Here is a 23348-nt window from a genome sequence, read left to right as displayed (position 1 = left end):
GAAGAAACAGAAGTGTAAAAAGGAATGCCAAAATAATAAGGCCCAACCACAAAAACTCAGTCTCATCTTTGAATTTTCATTTCTCTTCCTTTCCTCTAGCCAATTATCCATTAAGAATTGTTTTTATGACAAGTGACTCTCATATTCATATTTTCATTTCTTTTCAACTGGCATCACTTTAGTTGAAGGCTTTATCACCCAAGACCAGATCCACTGGCTTTCTCAATCCATCCTCTGCTACCCAGAGTCAGAATAACTTTGCTTCTCTGCTTGTTTAGAATGCCTTGTCAAAAGTCTTCAGGAATTCATGATTGCCTCCAAGATATTATTCTAACTTTTCTGACATTCAAGTTTTCTCAACAATTTAGCTTACATACACTTTTAAATTATAACTGTATTATATTTTATTTAGCCAGACACTGTGTGAAGTTCTTATTATTGTCACTGAATCTTTACAACGATCCCATATGGTAGGATTACATCTCCATTTTACAGATGAGGATAGTGAGGCCTAAAGTTGATTGGCTAGGAAGTGGCAAAAGTGAAACAGGAAGCTGGGTTTGTCTAACACAGAAGTCAAGTCGGCATGGTGGCAGACACCTGTAGTCCCAGCTACTCGGGGCTGAGGCAGGAGAATCGCTTGCACCTGGGAGGCGGAGGTTGCAGTGAGCCAAGATCACGTCACTGCACTCCTGCCTGGTGACAAAGCAAGACTCCATCTCCAAAAAAAAAAAAAAAAAGAAAAGAAAAGAAAAGAAAATTATTCTGTTACTAAATTTACTTCTTAGAATAACATGATTTATCTTTATTTTAAAAATTAAAAATTACATTTATTACCAACAGATACTAAGTGTCAACTCTGGTTTAAGATTTATTTCACTGCATATTTTAATATGTATTTAACTCACTAAATGAATCTATTTAAACTTCACAAACAAAGACTATAAATTTTCCATTAAATTCTTGAGAGTGAAAATTTAAAAATAAAAAGTTCCCACTTTCTTCTTTCATTTAAGATTTCAGGTTCCTTAGCAGGAGGCCAGCATTTGGATATTGCTCTTATCACTTAAAATGTGTTTTAATTGATCTTGCTTCACCTATCAGAGCTTTTGGCCTGGATTTTGTTTAGGCTGGAAAGCAACACAAATTAGAGAAGAAACTTTAGTAAAAACAGTGCTGCTTATAGAAATAGGAATTACAAACTAAGAGTACTTCTTACAGAAACAGAGATTACAAGCTAATGAAGGGAAGCTGAGCTTTTTATTCAAAGTTCAGATACATGGGGACTCACATCTATGAGAATACGTAGCTTTTCTGTTACTCTCTGAAAATAGTTGAAGCTTAAGGAGTCTAAATCCATGAGTCTTTAAATATTTTAAGTTTATGAGATTCTAAGTGAAGATACAAAGCAGCTTATTTTGAAAGCAAGAGGGCTCATAGTCATATTTCAAAATAGAAATATATTCTAATGCCCGTTTTTTAAACAACTCAAATTTCAAAAAGTGACAAAAAGTTTAAATTCTTAAAATAGTCTCACCTACATTTGCTTCTATTGGTGTGAATACTAGAACATATTACACATATTACATGGTCGTTCAGTTATTTGCTACTTGTCAGAAGTTGGGTATCTTAAGCTATTAGTTTGGACACTTTCATGAACTATTTTAAATATACTTAATAAATTGAGTGAAAGTACTATAAATCAATGCTTTTTACTAAGCAACAAAACAGAAAAATGGTGCTTTCATTTCAACGTTCTGCTATCCAAAAGAGCTAAGTCATTGTAGAACTACCACCAATTGTTTCCCTGAGTGAGATTTCTATGAAGTATTTTATAAGAATTCAAAGTACAACAAATCTTCCTGATATAACAAATGTCCATGTAAACATCAAATTCCAACATATAAAGAGTTCGCTGACAATGTTGTGACAATTTCATTCTTTTGTGTGACTGCTTCAGTGGAGAGTCCGTGTGTCTGCATCTTAAAATTCAGGATGAATAAATTAAGAATAAATAATGTGATTCAACTATATCCTGTACTTTTCATTAAAGAAGTCAGTGAGTGAGAAAGTCAAAATTAGGTTTTGTCAGACAATCAGTCAACAAAATATGCCATGTTCTAAAAGTTTAATGCTTAAGTTTCTGGATTTGATAACCATTAGAATACACTTATCTACATAATAGATACTATGTTTTGATGTTAAAATGAATTTATTTTGAATGTATCTTTTCATGTAAGTTCCTAATCACATAGCCACTATTGTTCCTGCTCAGAAAACAATAGCCTCTAACAAAAACATATCCTTTGGAAAGGTTTTCTTTCATTACATGCTCTAACAATCCAACTTTAAGGATATGCAAGGCTTCTAAACACGTTTGTAGCAAAATGGTAGACCTGTATTACTGAAAGATGATGACTCTTTATTTTTTGCAACAAATTGCCTGAATTCTCATTTTTTTGGTACATTTTTTTTTCTCCTTTCCTAAAATTTTCTTCTTCTTGAGCCCCAAGTGTCTCTGTTACCTGATCTTAAAACTTTCCTAAAATCTACTTGAGTCACACAAGATCTAGCTTCTTTGGCGGAAAATGATAACAAATAATTATTGCTGAATAGGATCTAGAAGCTGGTGCCTTTCATAATCCATATGGTCTATTTTTCTTTTTCTATCTCAACTTCTAGATGTTTTAATTTATTTTTTAATTTATTTCATTTTTTTTTTTTTTTTTTTTTGAGACAGGGTCTGGCTGTGTCACTCAGGCTGGAGTGCAGTGGCATGATCATGACTCACTGAAACCTCTACCTCCCAGGCTCAAGCAATCCTCCCTCCTGGGTAGCTAGGACAACAGGCATGCACCATCAAGCCCAGCTAATATTTTTCTATTTTTTTTGTAGAGATGGGGTTTTGCCATGTTGCCCAGGCCGGTCTCAATCTCCTGGGCTCAAGAAATCCACCTGCCTTGGCCTCCCAAAGTGCTGGGATTACAGGTGTGAGCCACTGCACCACCCCTTTAAATTCTCTCACTTGTTTCTCCTCTTGGTTTTGCTCTATGGAAAGACTAATTTGAAAGAGAATACCGAAGTCAGGAAATATTAATGATTTCTATGGACAGCCAACACAAAAAGTGAGAGGTTATAGTGAAAACCATTAAAATAAATATACAAGAGGCCTGGGAAGAGGGTGTATAAGCATGGAGAGAGGCTGCTTAACAAAATATTTCCTCCCTTTCCTCCTATTTTTCTAACCACAGTTTTCCTATGGTACCTTAAAAATCTCATTCAGTTTGTATAGCTTCAACCCAAAAGTCCAGACTGATCATATTTCCAAATATATATCATTAAAATCATATTAGTGATTAATTTTATTAATTTTGTCTTAATAATGATATATTTCTGTATAAAAATGCTTTGGATTTTAGTTTTGATATTTTTGTGACCACTATGGTTTGACTGATAGTAACTACGTATATTCTCCAAATAGAGAAATTAACAGCTGATAAAAATTTTCTAAGGCCTATGCAAGTATCTAAGCCTTAATGGAAGACTGGTACTAATATTTAATGATGATAGAAAACATAAATGCATTAGCATATGACTGATATGACTTCTGTGAAAGTTTCTATTTTTTCCTGCTATACCATTTGCAAGTGAATGTTCAAATGACTATTATGCACAAGTGGCAAGCTGGTTTCCTTATGCTGGTGGGTTAAAAAATACAAATGTATAAAGAAAAAGGGATTAAAAAACAGGTGGGGGAGGGGTTTCCTTCAAATGGATGGAAGCCATTCTTTTGAAAGAAAACTCCCCTCTTACCTTAGTCCTGGAGCTGGTTAGTTCTCCTCTGTCCTCCTCCTAGGGGAGAAATACCCAAAGTTAAACAAAAATAGAACATGGTCTTGTATTAAAGTCAAGTTCAGTTCTGGTCAACCCTTCCCTCAGGTCTCACAAGACACTATCAAATGTCTGATATACTGGGGCTTTCACTGAATTGAATTTAAAACCCATTTTAAGAATTAAGCCAAAGGGGAACGAACATTAGCTGTGTAAGAGGAAAAAAATATTGTCTGCCCTTCAGTCTGTCTTGCCAGAGAGCTCTAATACCTTGAAATTGGCTTAGAGTAGAAGTTCACAGAAGGGCATTGCTTGGGTAATTTTTGTCAGCTGGAGTGAATAATGGAGGGTGCATCATGGTGAGCACCTGGAGTTCCTTAGGAAGAAGGGGTATGCTGGGGTGTTCTCAGCTCATCTCCCTGACCTTCTTTTGTCTTTTGAGAGTAAAATGATAGTGCTACAAGCAGCACCATGATTGAAGCAATACTAAATCTGATATGAACAATAATTATTGTGAAAATAAAAAAAGAATTAAACGGTCATTAGATGGGAGAGCTAGAAAAACATCTGGGAAATGGATATTATCCGACACTATGTGCTTGTATTTTTTCACAGTGGGAAATGGCAGGATGAATAAAGATGGGATTTTTTTTTTCTTTATTTGTCTTTAAGTAGGATTCTGTGACTTTGGAGAGAAACAAGGCAACATAGTGAGAGGCTCATGGGCTTGGGACCTAGACAGTAATGGGCTCCAGTTCTACTTCTGTCACTCATCAGCTATTTAACCTGAGTTGCAGCAGCAGCATCTGTCCAGATGATAAAAGCAACAACTACAAGGAGTTAGGGGGATCAAGTTCCAGTATACATGGGTGTGGTACATAGTCGTTATTAAATTTTTATTTCCTTTTTATTGTTTTCATTTATGTAGTCTCTGATATGGTGTTTTCTTATTCGAATTACTTTATCTCTGTTGAGGCTGCTGTCTAATTAACAGAGCTTAGAATCAGGTCCTAGTTACCCTTTGGCAAAATTTCAGAGATGGTGGGTGATTGGCTCCCATAAAAAACAAATACCAGACAATTGATTGAATTCTGTGAGACATGAAGGAGAGTGGAGACCAAGAATGAGCCTGAACCCATACAAGATCATGTGCTATTGTTATTTAACTTTGGGTAACTTATTAAAATTCTTCATCAAGTAAAATGACATCAGGTGAGATAATGGATGTACTTTGAAACTTCAGTTTGTCAAAGTATATTCCAGAGACATAAAAATGAGGGATGTTGTAATCATTACTCTAACAGCCATTATGAAAATGTGCAGGGAAAAAAACACTTTATGGCAGATTCTATGTTGTACAATGATATCTTGTTTCCATCTACTACTATTACCATTTATTTAGTGTTAGATTTAACCTGTGAACTTTAATCATCTTAAAGTTTCATGATACAAATATGGCATGATGTAATTCCTCCAACTATAATATATGTGGGTTCCTTTGTGTTCTTCCTTGGTAATCTAACTTCATTCATTGTTTTTAATAAATATTCTAAAAATGGCTATTTTGACAAACCAGTCCTTTTATCTATGAAACACTATAAATTCCTATATATATATATATATATATATATAGAGAGAGAGAGAGAGAGAGAGAGGAATTTCCTGTTTTTGTGAAACAAATACCTGCAGAGATGGTAAAGCTGTGCTTAAAATGAGAAAAAGTAAACTGTATTGTATGAAACACCTATTTCATCCATGGTAATCACTTACGTAACAGAGTTTTAAAGACGATATCTTTATATTTAGAAATGATCTGGGAATCTATGAATAAGAATAACTATAGGTATACTGCCTGGATTGGGTAAAATTACAGTGGCTGTGAAGTCTTCATGCTTCAGGGCATAAAGTGATTGCTATTTGTGATGAGGAGAAAAATGAAAAAGAAATTAGGTAGTGCTGAAGTTGTTAGGGTTATTGTGATGCCCTTAGTAATCACCTTCTCAGGTATTTCATATTGAAACACCACAGGCTACCACATTATGTGGATCAATTTTTAAAATCATATCTAGATATGGAAATAGAAGTTTTGTTCTAAAAAAATCAAAACAAGTCCTTTTATAGGCCTGTGCTTCACTTTTGCTGTTTTATTCCCCCTTTTGTATAATCCAATGAATTTTGTCAGATTTGTACCGTGCCAAACATTTGATGTCAGCAAGCAATTTTGAATGTCTGTTTTCACAGGCATAAAAGACCTGCATTTATTTCTAGCTATGTTGGTTCTTACAGAGGAGTGCTTTCCTTAGGTAGTTTTCCATTTCATAATGAAGACAGGCTGCAATAAAAGCAGCTATTTACTAAACAAGTGACTTACTTAAATTCCAAAACAGCTGAGCTTTTTTTTTTTTTTTTTTTTTTTGAGACGGAGTCTCGCTCTGTAGCCCAGGCTGGAGTGCAGTGGCCGGATCTCTGCTCACTGCAAGCTCCGCCTCCCAGGTTCACGCCATTCTCCTGCCTCAGCCTCCCGAGTAGCTGGGACTACAGGCGCCCGCCATCTCGCCCGGCTATTTTTTGTATTTCTTAGTAGAGACGGGGTTTCACTGTGTTCGCCAGGATGGTCTCGATCTCCTGACCTCGTGATCCGCCCATCTCGGCCTCCCAAAGTGCTGGGATTACAGGCTTGAGCCACCGCGCCCGGCCACACAGCTGAGCTTTTATAGAAGTTCTGAGAATGAATTTTTTCTCAGTCTTATTAAGTGTCCACAACTTCAAAGAGGTATGAGAATTTTGTTGTTTTCCTTAAGAGGACCTAGGGTAATACGCAGAATTTCAGACTCTCAAAGTGGGAAGGAAATAGAGATGTCACATCATTGTTTCCTGTCCAAGAGATGTGAAAATCTCTTCTACGTTTACTTGAACAAGTCGGATGTCAGGGATCATAAGCCAATTTCCCTGCATTTTTGGGAAGCAGTTTTAATTGTAAAATTTTTATGTTGACCTGAAAGGTACATAATTTTTTCAACTCAACAAGAGTTTATCTGGTTTTTAAAATAAGCTAAAATTTATGGACGTTGAGCTCTATGTGCATATTTTCACTATGCCTTGAATTTATGTGTTGCTAAAACTGCAGCATGAAAGCGTCACAAAAACTGTTTAGTAAGTTTTCAGAGTGAATCTATGTTTGTACTAAAATGTACTTTTTTTGTTCTTCTCCCCTAAGAGCACCAGAGATTGTCAGAAGATCTCATTTCTAGTCTCAGCTGTAGGACTGTGGGCAAGTCACGTAAGTCTATTATACAGTGCCTTCCTCTATAATAAAACAACATCATAAGAGGGTTTAACACAGCAAGTGAAAATATATATGTATGTGGAAGTGGTTCAAAAAGTATAATGCTGAACTGTACTATTATTGTTTCACTTAAATATGCTGCTTTGTAATTTTTGGTATTTATATGAGCTAAATTTAAGCATAATCTTTTAAAAGTGGACAATTTGGAAAGAAAATTAAATGACATATTTAACTAATTCTATGGCTTATACAATATTATTACTGTATCACTTAGTAGAAAGCAACTCTTTTTTTTTTTTTTAGTCCTATGCCCTTTTTCCTCTGGGAGACAATCTGAAGTCAACTTTTCCTGGGTCCTATTCAATTCTATTTACCTCTGACTAGCTTCAAATGTAAGCCAAAGGTTAGGGGACTGTCTTAGGACTCTCGATACATGGTTTCATTTTAAATTTTTATTCATACTTTTTCAGAAAAAAATTTACTTTTTATGCTAAAGGCACTAGCAATGCAAAATAGCTATACTTGCTGATAATGCTTTTATGATTTTTGTGTGTGTGTGTGGTTCTAGTTGCAAATGTCTGAAAAGATGAGAATTTAGGGACTAGGACTGATGATGTCTTTTCTTAGTTACTAATAGGATTTTGGCCTGTTACTATTTCAAAAAGAAATATTCAGAAGCTGCATATCTATCATGACCAAATACAAAACAATCACTCTTCTACAATAGCAGAGGCCCTGTTGGTAGCTCTTACCAGTTTTTATATAGGCCTCTGTGTAGGGAAGCAACAATAGAGAGTGGGCTATATACTCTCATATTGCCTTTGAAAGTGGGAAGCTGTTTGTGTCACATTTGTTTGATTGACTGCAATTGAATTCTTATTCTGGCTGACTCCCAAATATTTAGCACTTAAAGAAAACTGATTGAATGTTTAATATTTCTGTAAAAACTTATCTGTGGGTCAACTTCTTCATTGAGTACCCCAGAATTTAAAAAAAAAATAAAGAAAGCTCAGTTAAAATCTAGTTTACTTCAACAGGATATAATACGACTTTGTGTGGTTGATGGTGTTTAAAATGATAGTTTTCTCTAACACTTCAGTATTGTGTACGTTGAAAGGTGGAGTTAGATACTAGGGATGTTGTTGTGCCTTTAAATTTTCTTTATTTTTGAATTGTGTGATGTTAAAGGTATGTATTAAAATAGCTTCGCAAACTTTTTCAAAGTATATTTCATTCTGTGGACATCTGTTAACAAATATTTTTAGATTTTCATAAAGTATGAAATTTGTCCATTTAAAAGAAACCACATTCAATCATAAAAAAAGACTTTTTTGATGCTAGGGAGGATAAACAATATTTTCTAACTTCTAACTTCTGTTAATATAAAAATTATTTACAAAATCTTCTCATAACCAACATAATGCCTGTTTCTGAGAAGGCTCAGGACTAGGGTTAGATTTTTTGAAGAGCTGAATGGCAATTTTCAATTCAGATATTGTCAGGTGGTGTATGATACTGTATATTTGTGTCAGATATCTCAGATGTATGTTATTTCATTATGGCCGGGCGCGGTGGCTCAAGCCTGTAATCCCAGCACTTTGGGAGGCCGAGACGGGCGGATCACGAGGTCAGGAGATCGAGACCATCCTTGCTAACCCGGTGAAACCCCGCCTCTGCTAAAAAAAATACAAAAAACTAGCCGGGCGAGGCGGCGGGCGCCTGTAGTCCCAGCTACTCGGGAGGCTGAGGCAGGAGAATGGCGTAAACCTGGGAGGCGGAGCTTGCAGTGAGCTGAGATCCGGCGACTGCACTCCAGCCTGGGCGACAGAGCGAGACTCCGTCTCAAAAAAAAAAAAAAAAAAAAGAAACAGAGTTAAATGATTGATTATTTTGGAGAGGAACAAACATTAAAATAAATGAGCTACAGTTTTTTAATTTTTAGTGAAATTAAAATGGAATATAATTCTAAACCAGATTCATTGCTATTCTCCAGCTCATTCTAAATGACTGACAAACTATTTTATCTTTTTTTTTTTAATTAAATGAGAATTGTAAACTAGCCCCATTGTGATTGATGTTATCTTTAGAGACAAAAGGAAGCTAATGACACTTAAAGTTGTGGATGAGTGCTTTCCCATATGCTGTGCCGAAACAAAGGAGTACATTTTCAGTTTTGTAGAAAACCATTATTTACTTATGATGTACTAAGTAAATGTTTATCATTAGCATAAAACTGCATTAAAGCAGCATCATATAGAATTCTTCACTGAAAGGTAGATTATATATCCACAATAAAGTGAGCTATTTTTAGTATTGTATTATAGGCATTTTGGATTTTTATGGTAAACCTGATTACCATAACTCTCTCTAAAGCTCTGTGTTGTATGCCTGCATGTGTTTATCTAAAATATTCTCCACATGTCTACCTACTGCAAATATAAAGAGCTACTTCCTCCCTCTATTTTTTATTTTTATTTTTTTGAGATGGGGTCTTGCTCTGTTGCTCAGGCTGGAGTACAGTGGCATAATCTTGTGTTGCCCAAGCTGGAGTGTAGTGGCGCGATCTCGGCTCACTGCAACCTCCACCTCCTGGATGCAAGTGATTCTCCTGCCTCAGTCTCCTGAGTAGCTGGGACTACAGGTGTGCCACCACACCTGGTTAATTTTTGTATTTTTTGTAGAGTCAGGGTTTCACCATGTTGCCCAAGCTGGTCTTGAACTCCTGACCTTAACTGATCCACCCTCCTTGGCCTCCCGAAGTGCTGGGATTACAAGGGTGAGCCACTGTACCTGACCCCTTCCTCTATTCTTCAGTCCCTCCGTACTCTACCACCAGGCTCTCAGCTAACAGGGCCCTGGGATCATAAGGGGAGGAATCCACTGCAGTGTGATTATAATGCTTCTCTTCTAGGCCTGTTCAGAGTTGTAAGAGTTAATGTAAGAGTTAAGGTCTCTCAGAAGAAGGTAATGGTTCCTCCCTCTGCTCAGCCTGTGCTGACGCCACCTAGGGTGGCTTCTTCCTGGCACTCTTTCCTTTAGGAACGTCAATCTAGAGAATAGAACCCAACACAAATGATGTGTGAACAACAACAATAATAGATATATGTCACTTGACTTCTGCTGCCGTTCTGAAGATAAATTGAGAGCCACTTGTGAACTGAATGTAAGCCACTTTATAGAAGCCATGATCCTATAACCTGAGATCCTATAGTGGAGAGTAATTAATCTGACATATTTTCTTTAATAATTTAGTATAGACAGGGCTGAAGAGTGGCTTTGCTGCCATGGTCAGAATCTATTGTATGCACAGCAGAAACAAAAAAAATCTCTTTCTTGATGAATTTAAATATGGGTCCAGAGAATGCTTAGAGTGAGGAAATCAAGGCCAAGTCAATAGAAAGGGAATAGCACGGAAGCTTCATGCATTCATATCTACTTTGGTTACTTCTAAGGGTGAGCAAGCGTTCCGCTTCACACGCTAACCCTATGCATACATTAATGCTTTACCTTTGATCTGAATATGCTATCATCTTTATATTCATAGGCTTTGTCTGTGAGACAATTGTGTGGGGCTCAAGAACAAGAGATTGCAATTCTGGCTTTTGTTAGAATTGTCGGAATTGAGAGCTAGCTTCGCTTTCTCATCAAACTTCATAAGCTGCCAAACATTTTGGTAGCAGTTTCATCTTGTCAAATTTGATCCCTTTTGAAGTGGTAGAAACTAAAATGGCCATAAATTACTCATTTTCTCAGGAAAGTTACTAAAATACAACTTTTAAGTGTAGTGGTAAGGAGAGCAAAAGGCTAACCCTTGAATATAGAAACTTTTCAATTTGGTGTTACCTACTCAGGCTGCTATAAAGTACCTCAAGAATGAACAACTTAAAACATACCTGATAAATGATCAGTTGGACCCCACTCAGGAGTCATTTGTTGAATGAACTGTCAAAAGATTGAGGGCAAATCATTTTAGCATTTTTTAAAAACTAATGGGAAGAATTACAAACATGTATAATGCCTTGTGAGTCTTAAAGAAATTTAGAAAAAAGGCAACCTTTGTTTCCTTCTTCATGAGGAGTTGTAATTTTAGTTATCTTTTAATTAAATAGGAAGGATTTAAATGAAAAATTTAGAATTTAAAATGGCCCTGGTAAGTTTCATCCTTCCTAGTGTAGTGTACCTCTGGAAAGAGAGGAATGAAGTATATGGATTCTACTGAGCAATTATTTTTCCCTGGGACACAAGTAGCATTGATACCTTCACCATGTGATGTCTTAGTTTGTAAATGCAAAATACTTGGTACACACAATAGCAGTATATTTAATAGCAAACTAGGTAGCTCTTTTAAGCATATCTCAGAAAAGATTTATGTGTGTTTGTGTGTGTGTATATGTTGAGAGATGCAAATGATTTTTGTTGTGTGTGTTTGTCTACTCCTTAGCCCAACAGACTGTATCTCAAAATATAATAGGATTAGAAAAATAAGTTATCTATAGCATCTTTAAATATGGCACTAAAAATGAAGGGTATTCATAAGCAAATATATATCTCTTTTCATAATAGTTAAAATAAAAAAAATGTGTTTATGTACCAACCCACTGCAACTCATTTCCACAAGGCATGCTAAAAGTTTCTTCATTTGAGCCCAAATGTACTCAGTACTCAGCTTTAGACTTCTGTACACTTAAGTTTTTCTAGTATCTACTTTAATACTATCAGTTGACTTGTTTCTAATACCAAAAAAAGACTAAAATAATATGCTCACATAAAATATCCAGCAAACTCCTTTTTCCTAAACCTTCTAAGTACTTCATAAACCTTCTAAGTACTCCTGAACTAAAGTATATATCCCACAAATTTTATATGTGAAAGTAGCTCCTTAGGATAATACATTTTTCAGACATGAATTTTCATACTAAGTTTAATACACCTGCCCTAGCAAATTCTCCAAAGTGGAAGAAACATAATTTGACCTACATAGAACTCGACTCACTCCAATGTAGATCTAGGCTAAGGCCAAGTGTCTTATGAGGCCAGTAGTTTTGTTCAATGCTGAAAGGAAAAGTCCAATGAGAGATGTGGTATTCTAATTCTCATGCTGAGTACTTCCTCCCCCTGCTGTGCTATTGCTGTGGGGCTCTGAGTTTCCTGTTGTAACCTAAGTGTGATGTGCTTGGTTTCAATGGATCGGTTCCGGTTGCCATGGGTTCCTGCAACTTGTCATTGCCAAGTACAACTGGGCCTCATTTTTTCCATGTCTCCCCCCCCCCCCCCCCCCCCGATACAAGTTGTATTGGAACTGCTTTCCTTTAAAGCATCCTTTTTTTTTTTTTTTTTTTTTCAGTGACAGAACATTTGTTTTACTTTAGACACAGTTCCACAAACATCTTTAGAGGAGGCAAAGTCTGAATGGGAATGACCGCTGTTGAATAATAAAAGTATAGGTGACTAGAGTTTTTGACTTGGCTTCAAACATTAGGGTCAAGTATACAAATCGTTCTAAGGTCCAGAGGAAGTGTTCAGATATGACCCACCGCTTTGTTGTCTGGAGGTATTTACAGACACTAGACACTATGAATATCTTTAAAAGGGATATTCTTATCTAACAGCTACTTAATAGTAAATCCATATCAACCGAATGATGATTCACTCGAAAGAACCTTTAACAGGTTTATTTATTACAAAGTAAAATCAATAGTCTAGTAACCAGTGTAGTATGGATACCGTGGCAAAGTTGATAGTATTTTGACAGTAACGTAGGCAACTTTATTGTACCATAAATACTATAGTATAGTAGATGTCTATACTATAATCAATTTGTATATTAAAATTGATAGTGTTGATAGTATTGAGAGTAAAGTCAAAATAAATGTACTTCCTCTTTCTTCTAAACTTTACATTCCGTTGCAATGCCATCGAAAGTGTATATTTTAAAACAACTTTTGGACATTTCTCAACCAGAGAAAGATTTTCACAATTGTTTTGGATTGCCAAGGGGACTGGGAAAGGGAGGAGAAAGAAAACCATGGCACTGATAGAAGTATAAATTATACTGTGCATATAAAAAAAAGATTCCAGATCAGTATACCTGGCATTGTTCTGTCACTTGAGAATTGGAGAATCTATATCAAAATACAATAAACCAACAATTTCTGGCCATTGTTATTAGTAAGTGATAGATCAATGGTTTTAAATTTAATTGCTTTATGTCCAGCAAGCACTAGTCTGAAATAAAGTCTTGGAACAGTAAAGAGCTCTGTAAATCATTCTCTACTGTAAAGACAGGTGCTAGTCATCAGTGCTGTGATATTTTTCAGTCCAGTTACAGATCTACTCTTTGCGATGATCCTTATTGCATTTGTTTTAAAGTCTGCATTAAAGACCCAAGTCCCAATTTTCAATTCTGATTATATATCAAACTCTCTCCTCTTTTCTGTGACATTTTTTCTGAAGCACTTTAAACAAACAGCAAGACCTGGAAATTTAAAACTCCCTAGACCAATGGAACATAACTAGTCATTTATCTGCATTCTCTGTTTAAATGTAAATAGGACAGATTACTGTTTTCTTTTGCTTAAAGTCTCATGTTGCCTAATGAATCTGAATAGCAGAGTTTGTGAGAAAGCCATTGTTAATGACAATGCAATACAAAAGTCTCACTACATCCAGAACTATTAACCTAAAGACCTGATTTTAAAAAGATAGATTGTATAGGAAAACAGACTTAAGTCTCTACGGAACTGAAAAAGACAGAAAGGTTTCAAAGAATTTGATACAGGTATGTCCTCTTGACCTTGCTCTGATGAATACAATTATTTTGAATTTGCTTCTGCAAACTAAATCATTTATACAGAAGATGACTATTAGTCCATCTCTGCATTAGTTTGTCTCATTTGAAACAGAAGAATCCTAGGCGGATAAGAATGAGAATTTAAGCCTGATGAGTCTCCCGCTTAGATGGCTGAGGATGAGACAGAGAGGAGGTGGGGTGAGGTGCATGCTGGTCAGCCTTCAGTGCCCTTCCAGTGTTCTCAAAGGCAGGACAAAATGACTGTGGTTTTGGCATGCAGGAGCCAGCTTGCTCAGGAAATTGTGGCATATATAAAACAAAGTGCATAAACAAACTCTCCATCCAGGAAGCTTAATTTAACAATTGCCTCATTAACAAGGTCCAGGGAAGGACAGGAAAAGAGGGGGAAGCCAATGGGTGATTATTATACAGTTCTGGACAGATGAAGCCCTTCAGCTTTTCCCCAAACAATCCCTGTAGTGTGGATTTGACAAAGTGGCACATTTAAGAGGGAACTCTCTTGCCATTAATGGGAGTCAGGCGAACCCGTCACTGAAGGCCAAATTCAGTCCCTGAAGCTTGACTTTATCAGTAGACACAAGACAGAGGACAAGGCAGCTATATCCACAGAGAATTAATTAAGTGCAAGAGAGACATCCAGTGAATGTAATCAATAGTCTGAACACTGATCTACATATCAACCACCATTGCATTCTCCCCTCCTATTTTTAAAAAAGTATTTACGCTAAGGTGCTCTCAAAACCATACCTTCAACAGAGATTTCTTTACTACTTGGCCTCATTGAAATTACATATTCTTCATACTGCATCATACAAAATAAACCCTCAAAGATGAAACAACCTGATGCCAGTTTAAGTTTCTGAATGGTTGAAATTGTTTTTGGGTAGAATATATTACGGATAATTTATTTGTTTGGCTTTCTCCCTGCACATTTCTTCAGTTTCATACGGAATGTATGTTCCATACATGAAGCCTGACTTCAAAATTTCCACAGTCCATAACCATATTTGTCTTTACTGGCTAGTTTTGTTTTATCTCTTTTAATATTGCACTTTTGTAACATACCATAAAACCCCTCACTAATTATTACAGTGTTGCTTGCAAACACAATATATTGCTTTAACACAACCTTTTCCATTACTGATGTTTGTTTCTTATATCTCTCTCAACCCTTCCCAACCCAACACACATATCAAAGCACATTGCAGTTACCCTTTTGAAACCAATGAAAACAATTATAATATTTATATTGCTTTCATTTGTACTAGGCAATAGTACAGGTCTCATTACCTTCACTTTTCAATGGCTTACCAGAGGCATCACTTTTTAAGATCAGGTTCTTGGTTAAGTCCTTTGGCAAAGATCCTGATTTCCTCTTGAATCTGTGCTTTGTGTACATTTCTCCTAAGCAGCACTGAGACCAGAGTAATTTGTCGATCATCGCTTTTGATGGGATCCAGCCCCATCAATTCAACAGCAGCCTTTATTGCTTAAGGAAAAAAGGAAATTCTGCCTCCTGGACATAAACATGTGAATTTTCTATGTCCAGGACCAAAAGGATGAAAAGGGCAGATTTAACCAATATTTCCATAAGAATGAAAGTCTCACTTAATCCACACGTGTAATGGTTTGCTCATTTCAGGGGTCTATCTGTAAGCATTTTTGGATTGCCATTGGGTCTAATTTTACAGATCTTACTTACACCACACTCCCTTTAAAATAGGCAGGAGTGTGACTTGAGTAAGCACTATAAAACCAGAGCTCATTTTTTCCTCTGACTATGATTGCTTTTATAAATAGATGTGATTTCAAACTTAGCATGAAAACAACCTCAAGATAATCTAAAATAGAAAGATGCCATAATAAATAAAATATTGAAATGGAAAAAAAAGTGGTTTGCTGGAAAGAGGTTAATTTCTTCTTACTCAGAGACTAGTGGCCAGGCATAATTAAAAAAAATGATAAAATGTAGAATTATCACTGACATGATGATAGTGTAGATACCGGTGGCCAAAAAAATTTGATGAGATGTAAAGAAGCATATGCTACCCATGCCTTAGGCCCACTGGAAGCAGCTAGTGTTCAACCAGTTTGGTTTTTATATGGCCTTCAAAGATATATGTCAACGAGGATTAATTATCCCAAAATTAAAAAAAATTACCTGATTGTTGACCAAAATATATGAAATGGAGAAAAAGAAAACAAACAAACAAACATACCATGTTCACACACAAAACAAAATAATTCTCTCAGGCACATCAGGGAAGGTGGAATACTATAACAACACATGTTATATTGTTATACTATTCCACCCACCTTAATGAGGAACCCTTGGGCGTTGCTACTCCATAGCCTTTGGAATCCAGATTTCCTCCCACTTTCATCGTGTCACATGGCTTTCGCTGCTCAATGTATTCATTCATAGTGGACTCCAGGAGAAAGGCAAATTTGCCCTTGGATTTGCGGACACGAGCTACTCCCTCAGCTGTGGTCCTAGTGAACACTGATGGCTCTGCTGATCGCATGTAGGTCCACATCTTTTCATACACTGCTATTTTTGATCTCTGGAGGAAATTAAAATAAAATTAAATACAGGAAAGAAGGGAACAACATGTTAATATTCACTGAACCAAGATAAGAATAAAGAGTTTTAGTATCTTTCCGTTGCTCTCTAACTCCCATTTGTCATAGAGTAATATAATAGTAATATTACTCTTTTCAAATTGGAAAACTGCCTTTTAACACTGTTTAAGGAAATCACGGAAATGATAGACATTTAAAAGTCATATCTGAAGAAGCCCAAACCTCTTGCCATAACAGTTACCACACTCAACTGCTTAAATAGTGATCTATTTACTGTTTTTTTCAATGTAGACTGCGATGAAGAGACTTCATCGTTTAAAATCATGTTTTATATCACATTCGTGGCAAACTTTAAAAAAGCTAAGATTTTACTTCAAGTTTGTAAAATTCCTTTTAATACTGTATTTTAGTTATAACAAACAAGGAGGGTTGTTGTTTTATTTTTTTTTTTTAAGTTTTTTTTAGAGACAGGGTCTTGCTGTGTTGTCCAGACTGGAGTGCAGTGACATGATCATAACTCACTGTAACCTACAACTCTTGGGCTCAAGAGATCCTCCTGCCTCAGCCTCCTGAGTAGCTGGGACTACAGGTGCATGCCACTATGTCCAGATGATTAAAAAAATTTTTTTTAAGATGAGGTCTCGTTATGTTGCCCAGGCTGGTCTCAAACTCTTGACCTCAAGCACTCCTACTGCCTCAGTCTACTAAAGTGCTGAGATTACAGGTGTGAGCCACCATGTCTGACTATTATTTTATTTTTTCTTTTTTCATGCCCCCAAATTTTAGTGCACATAATTCTAGTAAGAAATATACAAAAAATACAGTCCATATCAAGTCAGTAATTGAACACCAAAGGAAGAGGCAAAACCTGGTATAGCTTATAAACCAAATATCCCTAATACAGCAATCAAACTCTAGGTTGACTGAAACATTTTTAGACTTTTTATGAAAAAATTTTCAAATAGAACATATATTGAACTTGAAAGAGAAGTGATTCCTATTTTCCAATTTTGCGTTTTAGGGAGTTGTTCATTCTAATCCCCTTGACTCCAGCCAAGAAACTTATTTATATTTGTAAATTACTTCTGTCTACTTGAGTTTTATCTATTAATACGTTACTCTCACTACTTAATTTACCCTGGTCCTTTTTCTTGTTATTTACATTTGCATTAAATTTTTCATTCACACATACATTTTTAATGTGAGAATATATCTAAGTGAACTCAAATGTCTCCAAAAGATATGTTTAATAAGATAGAAAAGCCTTGGCCAGGTGCCGTGGTTCAGACTGTAATCCCAGCATTTTGGGAGCTTGAGGCAGGTGGAACACCTGATCATAAAGTTCAATATATGAGATCAGGAGTTCAAGACCAGCCTGGCCAACGTGGTGAAACCCTGTGTCTACTAAAAATACAAAAATTAGCTCGGCGTGGCACCACATGCCCGTAGTCCCAGCTACTAAGAGGGCTGAGACACGAGAATTGCTCAGACCTGGGAGGCAGAGGTTGCAGTGAGCCTCCATCTGAAAAAAAAAAAAAAAAAAGCCTGAATCTTGTCTGGTGCAACTGCATTTGTTTTCAATAACAAGGGGCTGCAATTTTGTATCTGAATCCAAAAAAAAGAAAAAATGAAGACCTCATTCACACTTATGTCTTTGTGTGAGGCTCAATGCTGAGTAGTGTGTACATTTATTTACATTGAGCTTCCTTTGTTTACCAAAATGTAGAATTCAACAAGAGGCAGTTCTTTACTAATCAACATACAACTTCAATACCTGGGCAAAGACAAATTATTCAGGCAGACAAAGAAAGAAATGAATAAAAGTGTGATTCAAATTTTTTATTTCATAAGTTCAGAAATAAGTAATCAATAAACCTAACTAATAAACCACACAATCACTGATTTGTATACTTGAACACCAAAGAAAAAGATATTTTATGGTAACTATATTCATTTTTTTTTTGAGGGGACAGATGGAGTCTCGCTCTGTCACCCAGGCTGGAGTGCAGTGGCGTGATCTTGGCTCACTGCAACCTCTGCCTCCCAGGTTCAAGCAATTCTCCTGTCTCAGTCTCCTAAGTACCTGTGATTACAGGCACCCACCACCACACCCAGCTAATTTTTGTATTTTTTAGTAGAGACAGGGTTTCACCATGTTGACTAGGCTGGTCTCAAACTCCTGAGCTCAGGTAATCCACCGCCTCGGCCTCCCAAAGTGCTAGGATTACAGGCATGAGCCATCGCACCTAGCTGGTAACTTATATCCAAATGTTGATAAATATCAAGGGGGGAAATTGACATCTTTTAGTATTTTTGTAATGTTTTTATGCTATTAACACTTGAAAAAATATCTCATGATATAAAGATTGGGGTGGGTGTATGTGTGTGTGTGTGTGTGTGTGTGTGTGTGTATTTAGGCAATGACAAATTACTTCTGGCAACAGAATCCTCATATTAGAAAACTGCAATGATTCTATGTCCTTGCAGGACAGATGAGTACTTGGATTCCAAACCTTCAAGTATAGAATCCACTAGGAATGCCATGTTGCCATGCTTCATTCATCCCATCTCTAAAAATAGAGTTCTGTTCCAGAGAACAAACTCTTTCATTTTACAAGTTCTGAAAAATATAACCTCTCTGAATCACTTGATACAGATTGTCCCTCAATATCTATATTGATAATTTTAATTTTTAGAGAACTTCTGGTAAACTTCCTTTAAACACATAACTACTTTTTAAATATATTTAAATCTTGACTTGAGAGTTTCACCCAAACAGGTATAGAGCTTCACATACATTGTATACTTTACTATGTACACTACATTGAAAACAGAAGAAATAAAATCAGTGTGAATATTGCTTTAATTGAACTATTTTATGGAATTAAGAATATGAAAAACATGCTAATTACTTGGCAATTTTCCAGTTACAAATAAGTAGCTTATTAAAAGAATAGGACAGTTAAACAAAACTAACATAGCAAAATGAAAAACGTGTATTTTTAGGATTTGGTATTTGTAGAGATCACTTGACTATAGAATGCAGCATAGTATTAAAGCAAATAAATCTTTTTAAAAAGAATACAGGGCCGGGCGCGGTGGCTCAAGCCTGTAATCCCAGCACTTTGGGAGGCCGAGGCGGGTGGATCACGAGGTCAGGAGATCGAGACCATCCTGGCTAACATGGTGAAACCCCGTCTCTACTAAAAATACAAAAATAAACTAGCCGGGCGTGGTGGCGGGCGCCTGTAGTCCCAGCTACTCGGAGGCTGAGGCAGGAGAATGGCGTGAACCTGAGAGGCGGAGCTTGCAGTGAGCCGAGATCGCGCCACTGCACTCCAGCCTGGGTGACACAGCGCGAGACTCTGTCTCAAAAAAAAAAAAAAAGAATACAGTACCTTTTGGTCATTGATATTTTTAATAGTCCATTTCTATATATTAATATGTGGAAAATTACTGCTGCATTTGTTTGAATACATTGAATTATGTATGCCTTAAGTGCAAAATAAGTTGAACTAATCCCTTTAAAATCTGGAAGAAAGAGTAATCCACAGAGTAGCTATGCTAAATATAAGAGGGTGTAGGTACAATAAAAATGAAAAAATATAGATAAAATGGAAAGATAAAAGCAAGTTTTTGAAAAAAGAAATTAGCCTGGTTTGTCACCACGCTTATGTTTAGAAAATCTGATTCTGATAAGATCATATACATAGGACAAAGGGACGAGGGGGAATCGAGAGGTGTAGGACTGGAAGTAATATCCCTGTGCCTTATCTGTGACTGCAAGAGAGTGATTGCTAAGGAGGGAGGGCAAGCAAATATTTATAAATTTGATGAGACAGGCTAAAATGAAGAAAATTTCTGCAGATCCAGCAAGCTCAGTAGGTCTCTGTATCAAGTGTCATTGTATCAGGTACAATGATAAAGGAACATTTAAGTCCCTAAAAGCTTCAACTGTAGTGTATGTTTAAAGACTGGGGTGTGGGAAATGAAAAGATAGGAGTCATTATTTTTTGAAATTAGAAAATTAATATCAGATCGATTTATTTCATCTTTATTGTGAAACTCAAAGCATGGGGAACTATCTGATCTAAAGCACTGCTTTATTGCTTAAAACAATTCTTGTAATTTAAAAAATGTGCTATCCTTTTAATTGTCCCTAAATTAAGTATCCCACCATTTCTGCTTCTGATAGAAACTGTGTACAAATGTCATGTATTATAGTTAATGTTTACATTGCTATCTATCTGGTGAATTTTTTCCCCCTTCTACTAGCTTACTTGGCAAGACTGATGTTCTAGTGAGAGCTCATCAATGCATTATTTGGTAATATTATAAACCCTGAGATAGTAGTGCACATCATTTATGCATTCACGATTTCACTGATGACTGAGACAGGCACAGGATAAAACTGCATTGAAATGAAAATCACTGTGTTTAAGTCAGGTGTGTAGTAATGTGAAAGTACCAAAACAGCAAGGCTGGCATTAAGTGACAAGTACAGATTCTTTAAATGCCTCTATGTTTAGGCTTACCATGGCACACAAAACATGAAGCATATAAAGTCTCATAATGGGGCAAAACCAAGGCAACAGTTGAATTCAGATGTAGTTTTATCCTGTGGCTTAATTCTTTTTTCAGTTGATTATAACTGCTACATTTTTCTGAAGCACTGAGTATAGGTCATTGCCTGAGGCAGCCTAGTGGAGCTGATAGATGTACCATTAATGTGTTCCTATGAGAAAATGATTTTGACAGGTACAAAAATACACTTCACGTTCTGGTTTCCTCAGCCCATCAGACAAATGGTTTATTTAAACCAGGTCAACATGTATGGGAGAGGAGGGAGGCAAACAGGGTAAGAAATGAATGAAATTTTTATCAAAGAACCCAAATTTATGCTTTCCTGAAAGCGTGCTGCCAGGGGAAATTATTTTCTTGTCCCATTAGAGTTCAGAATGTTCTGCAACAATAGATACCTATATTATAAAAATCTTCCAATTGAAAAACTGAAGTTGGATTGGAGAGAAAGGAAACAAGGAATGGTGCTTGCACAGTTTGTATGGAAGACTCTATAAATCTAGGAAGCAGGTTTCCCCATTCTTATATTTCTCTTAATATATTCTCTTATCTACCTCACCAGTTCTTTGAATTTAAGCATTTTTAACTTTATAAAGATTAGAAATGAACATTTTCAGTGTGCTTAATGCTAAAGAGCTTTACAGTGAGTTACGTTTGAAATATTTTCAGGGAATCAGTATAGCATTTCTTCTTCCCTTTATCACTCAAGGCAGAATGATGAGCCTGCAAATAATGTCTTTATTTAAATGACAGTCATCAATTTTCAGTAAAGTGCAAATGATAGCACAAACTTGTATTTTATTTTGATGCATATACATAGTGATTTTTAGGCGAAATCATTAAATTTTACCTGCTTACTTATGGATGGGAGCAGTTATAAACTGACAGCACGGTACTGAAATTATGCTAAAATACATTAGAGTAGTAATGTTTCTATTATTAAGCTGTAGAAATAGGGATGTGCTAGGTAAATTTTAAAAAGTTTGTTTAATTAACTTTATCCATAGATTATTGTTAATCAAATCTACTGTCATGAATATTACTTACAGTTTTAAGAAAATCTGTAAGTGTTTTGTAATTAACTTATACATTTTAGATTATATATAATACTCCAAATTGTTGACAAGTACATTGTTCATTGTCTGGTTTCTTTTCTAAACAATGCCCAAGGATGAGTTTGAGTTTTTGAATGATTTGCTCTTGCTATGATATTATGTAAACATCTAAAGTATATTAGGATACTATAATCAATTTTCTTTTCTTTTTTTTTTTTTTTTTTTTGAGACGGAGTCTGGGTCTGTCACCCAGGCTGGAGTGCTGTGGCCGATCTCAGCTCACTGCAAGCTCCACCTCCCGGGTTCACGCCATTCTCCTGCCTCAGCCTCCCGAGTAGCTGGGACTACAGGCGCCCGACACCTCGCCCGGCTAGTTTTTTGTATTTTTTAGTAGAGACGGGGTTTCACTGTGTTAGCCAGGATGGTCTCGATCTCCTGACCTCGTGATCCACCCGTCTCGGCCTCCCAAAGTGCTGGGATTACAGGCTTGAGCCACCGCACCCGGCATCAATTTTCTTTAAAAAGGATAAATATCTTACAGAAATTCAAGTATACAAAAGTTAAAGCTGGCCTAAGGAGTAGCACATTTTGTTGTTTATAATTATTAAGCCGAATTGAGTGAGAAGATTATAAATAAATACATTTAAAATGGAAATGTAATCTCTCAAGTGCTGTATGTAGGCACGAACAAAGAACCATTATTACTTTCACACAAAAGCTTAGAAAGTAATAAAATGTATGTTCTGTCTTCTATGCTATTACATATTCTAGTGTTTAAACAATTGACATAAATATAAAAAGTGTTCGTTTTTACCTAGTTCAATATTCATAAAAATGTCACTCTGGCAACTTTTTAATTTTGGGGTTTTGAAGTCACGAAATGAATGCCTATCTGTTATCAGACATTACCAAGCGTATAGCTGTGGATTTAAAATGAGTAGAAAAAGGGGTTTTTGATAAAAAAAATTCATCCCCATAATGGAACAAACACTAAAAAAACCTAAAAGAAAACCTCTATTGTTCTGATGGAAGGTCAAAGGGACATACAATGCAATTACATCCATATATATAATGCAGTTATACAGGTATCCATATATGTAAGCAGTTATATCAATTGGAAAATTTTTATCTGCAAAGCAGAGAAATCAGCACAAACTAAATGCCATACAATGTCCTAGAGAGGTGCCTAGAATGGAAAAGT

At 36.0% G+C, this 23348-nt stretch overlaps 1 protein-coding gene across 5 annotated transcripts in view; it reads right to left on the bottom strand.

The window, feature by feature from the left end:
• The window catches only part of GRIA4 (glutamate ionotropic receptor AMPA type subunit 4), a 370821-nt gene that overhangs the window by 32291 nt on the left and 315182 nt on the right, over positions 1 to 23348 (bottom strand). For 4 of the 5 annotated variants that reach the window (XM_025357619.1, XM_025357622.1, XM_025357621.1 and 1 more), the window contains one exon: positions 16245 to 16492. In XM_025357619.1, coding sequence (XP_025213404.1) covers positions 16245 to 16492 — 248 coding nt within the window. Of the gene's footprint in view, positions 1 to 3813; positions 3853 to 16244; positions 16493 to 23348 lie in introns of all 5 variants that reach the window. The other variant, XR_003115686.1, reaches the window with a different exon arrangement.

The sequence above is a fragment of the Theropithecus gelada genome, chromosome 14, assembly GCF_003255815.1.
Source record: "Theropithecus gelada isolate Dixy chromosome 14, Tgel_1.0, whole genome shotgun sequence".
NCBI classification, from domain to species: Eukaryota; Metazoa; Chordata; class Mammalia; order Primates; family Cercopithecidae; genus Theropithecus; species Theropithecus gelada.
The sequence above is the reverse complement of the archived record's forward strand: the minus strand, read 5'-3'. Positions and strand labels throughout refer to the sequence as shown.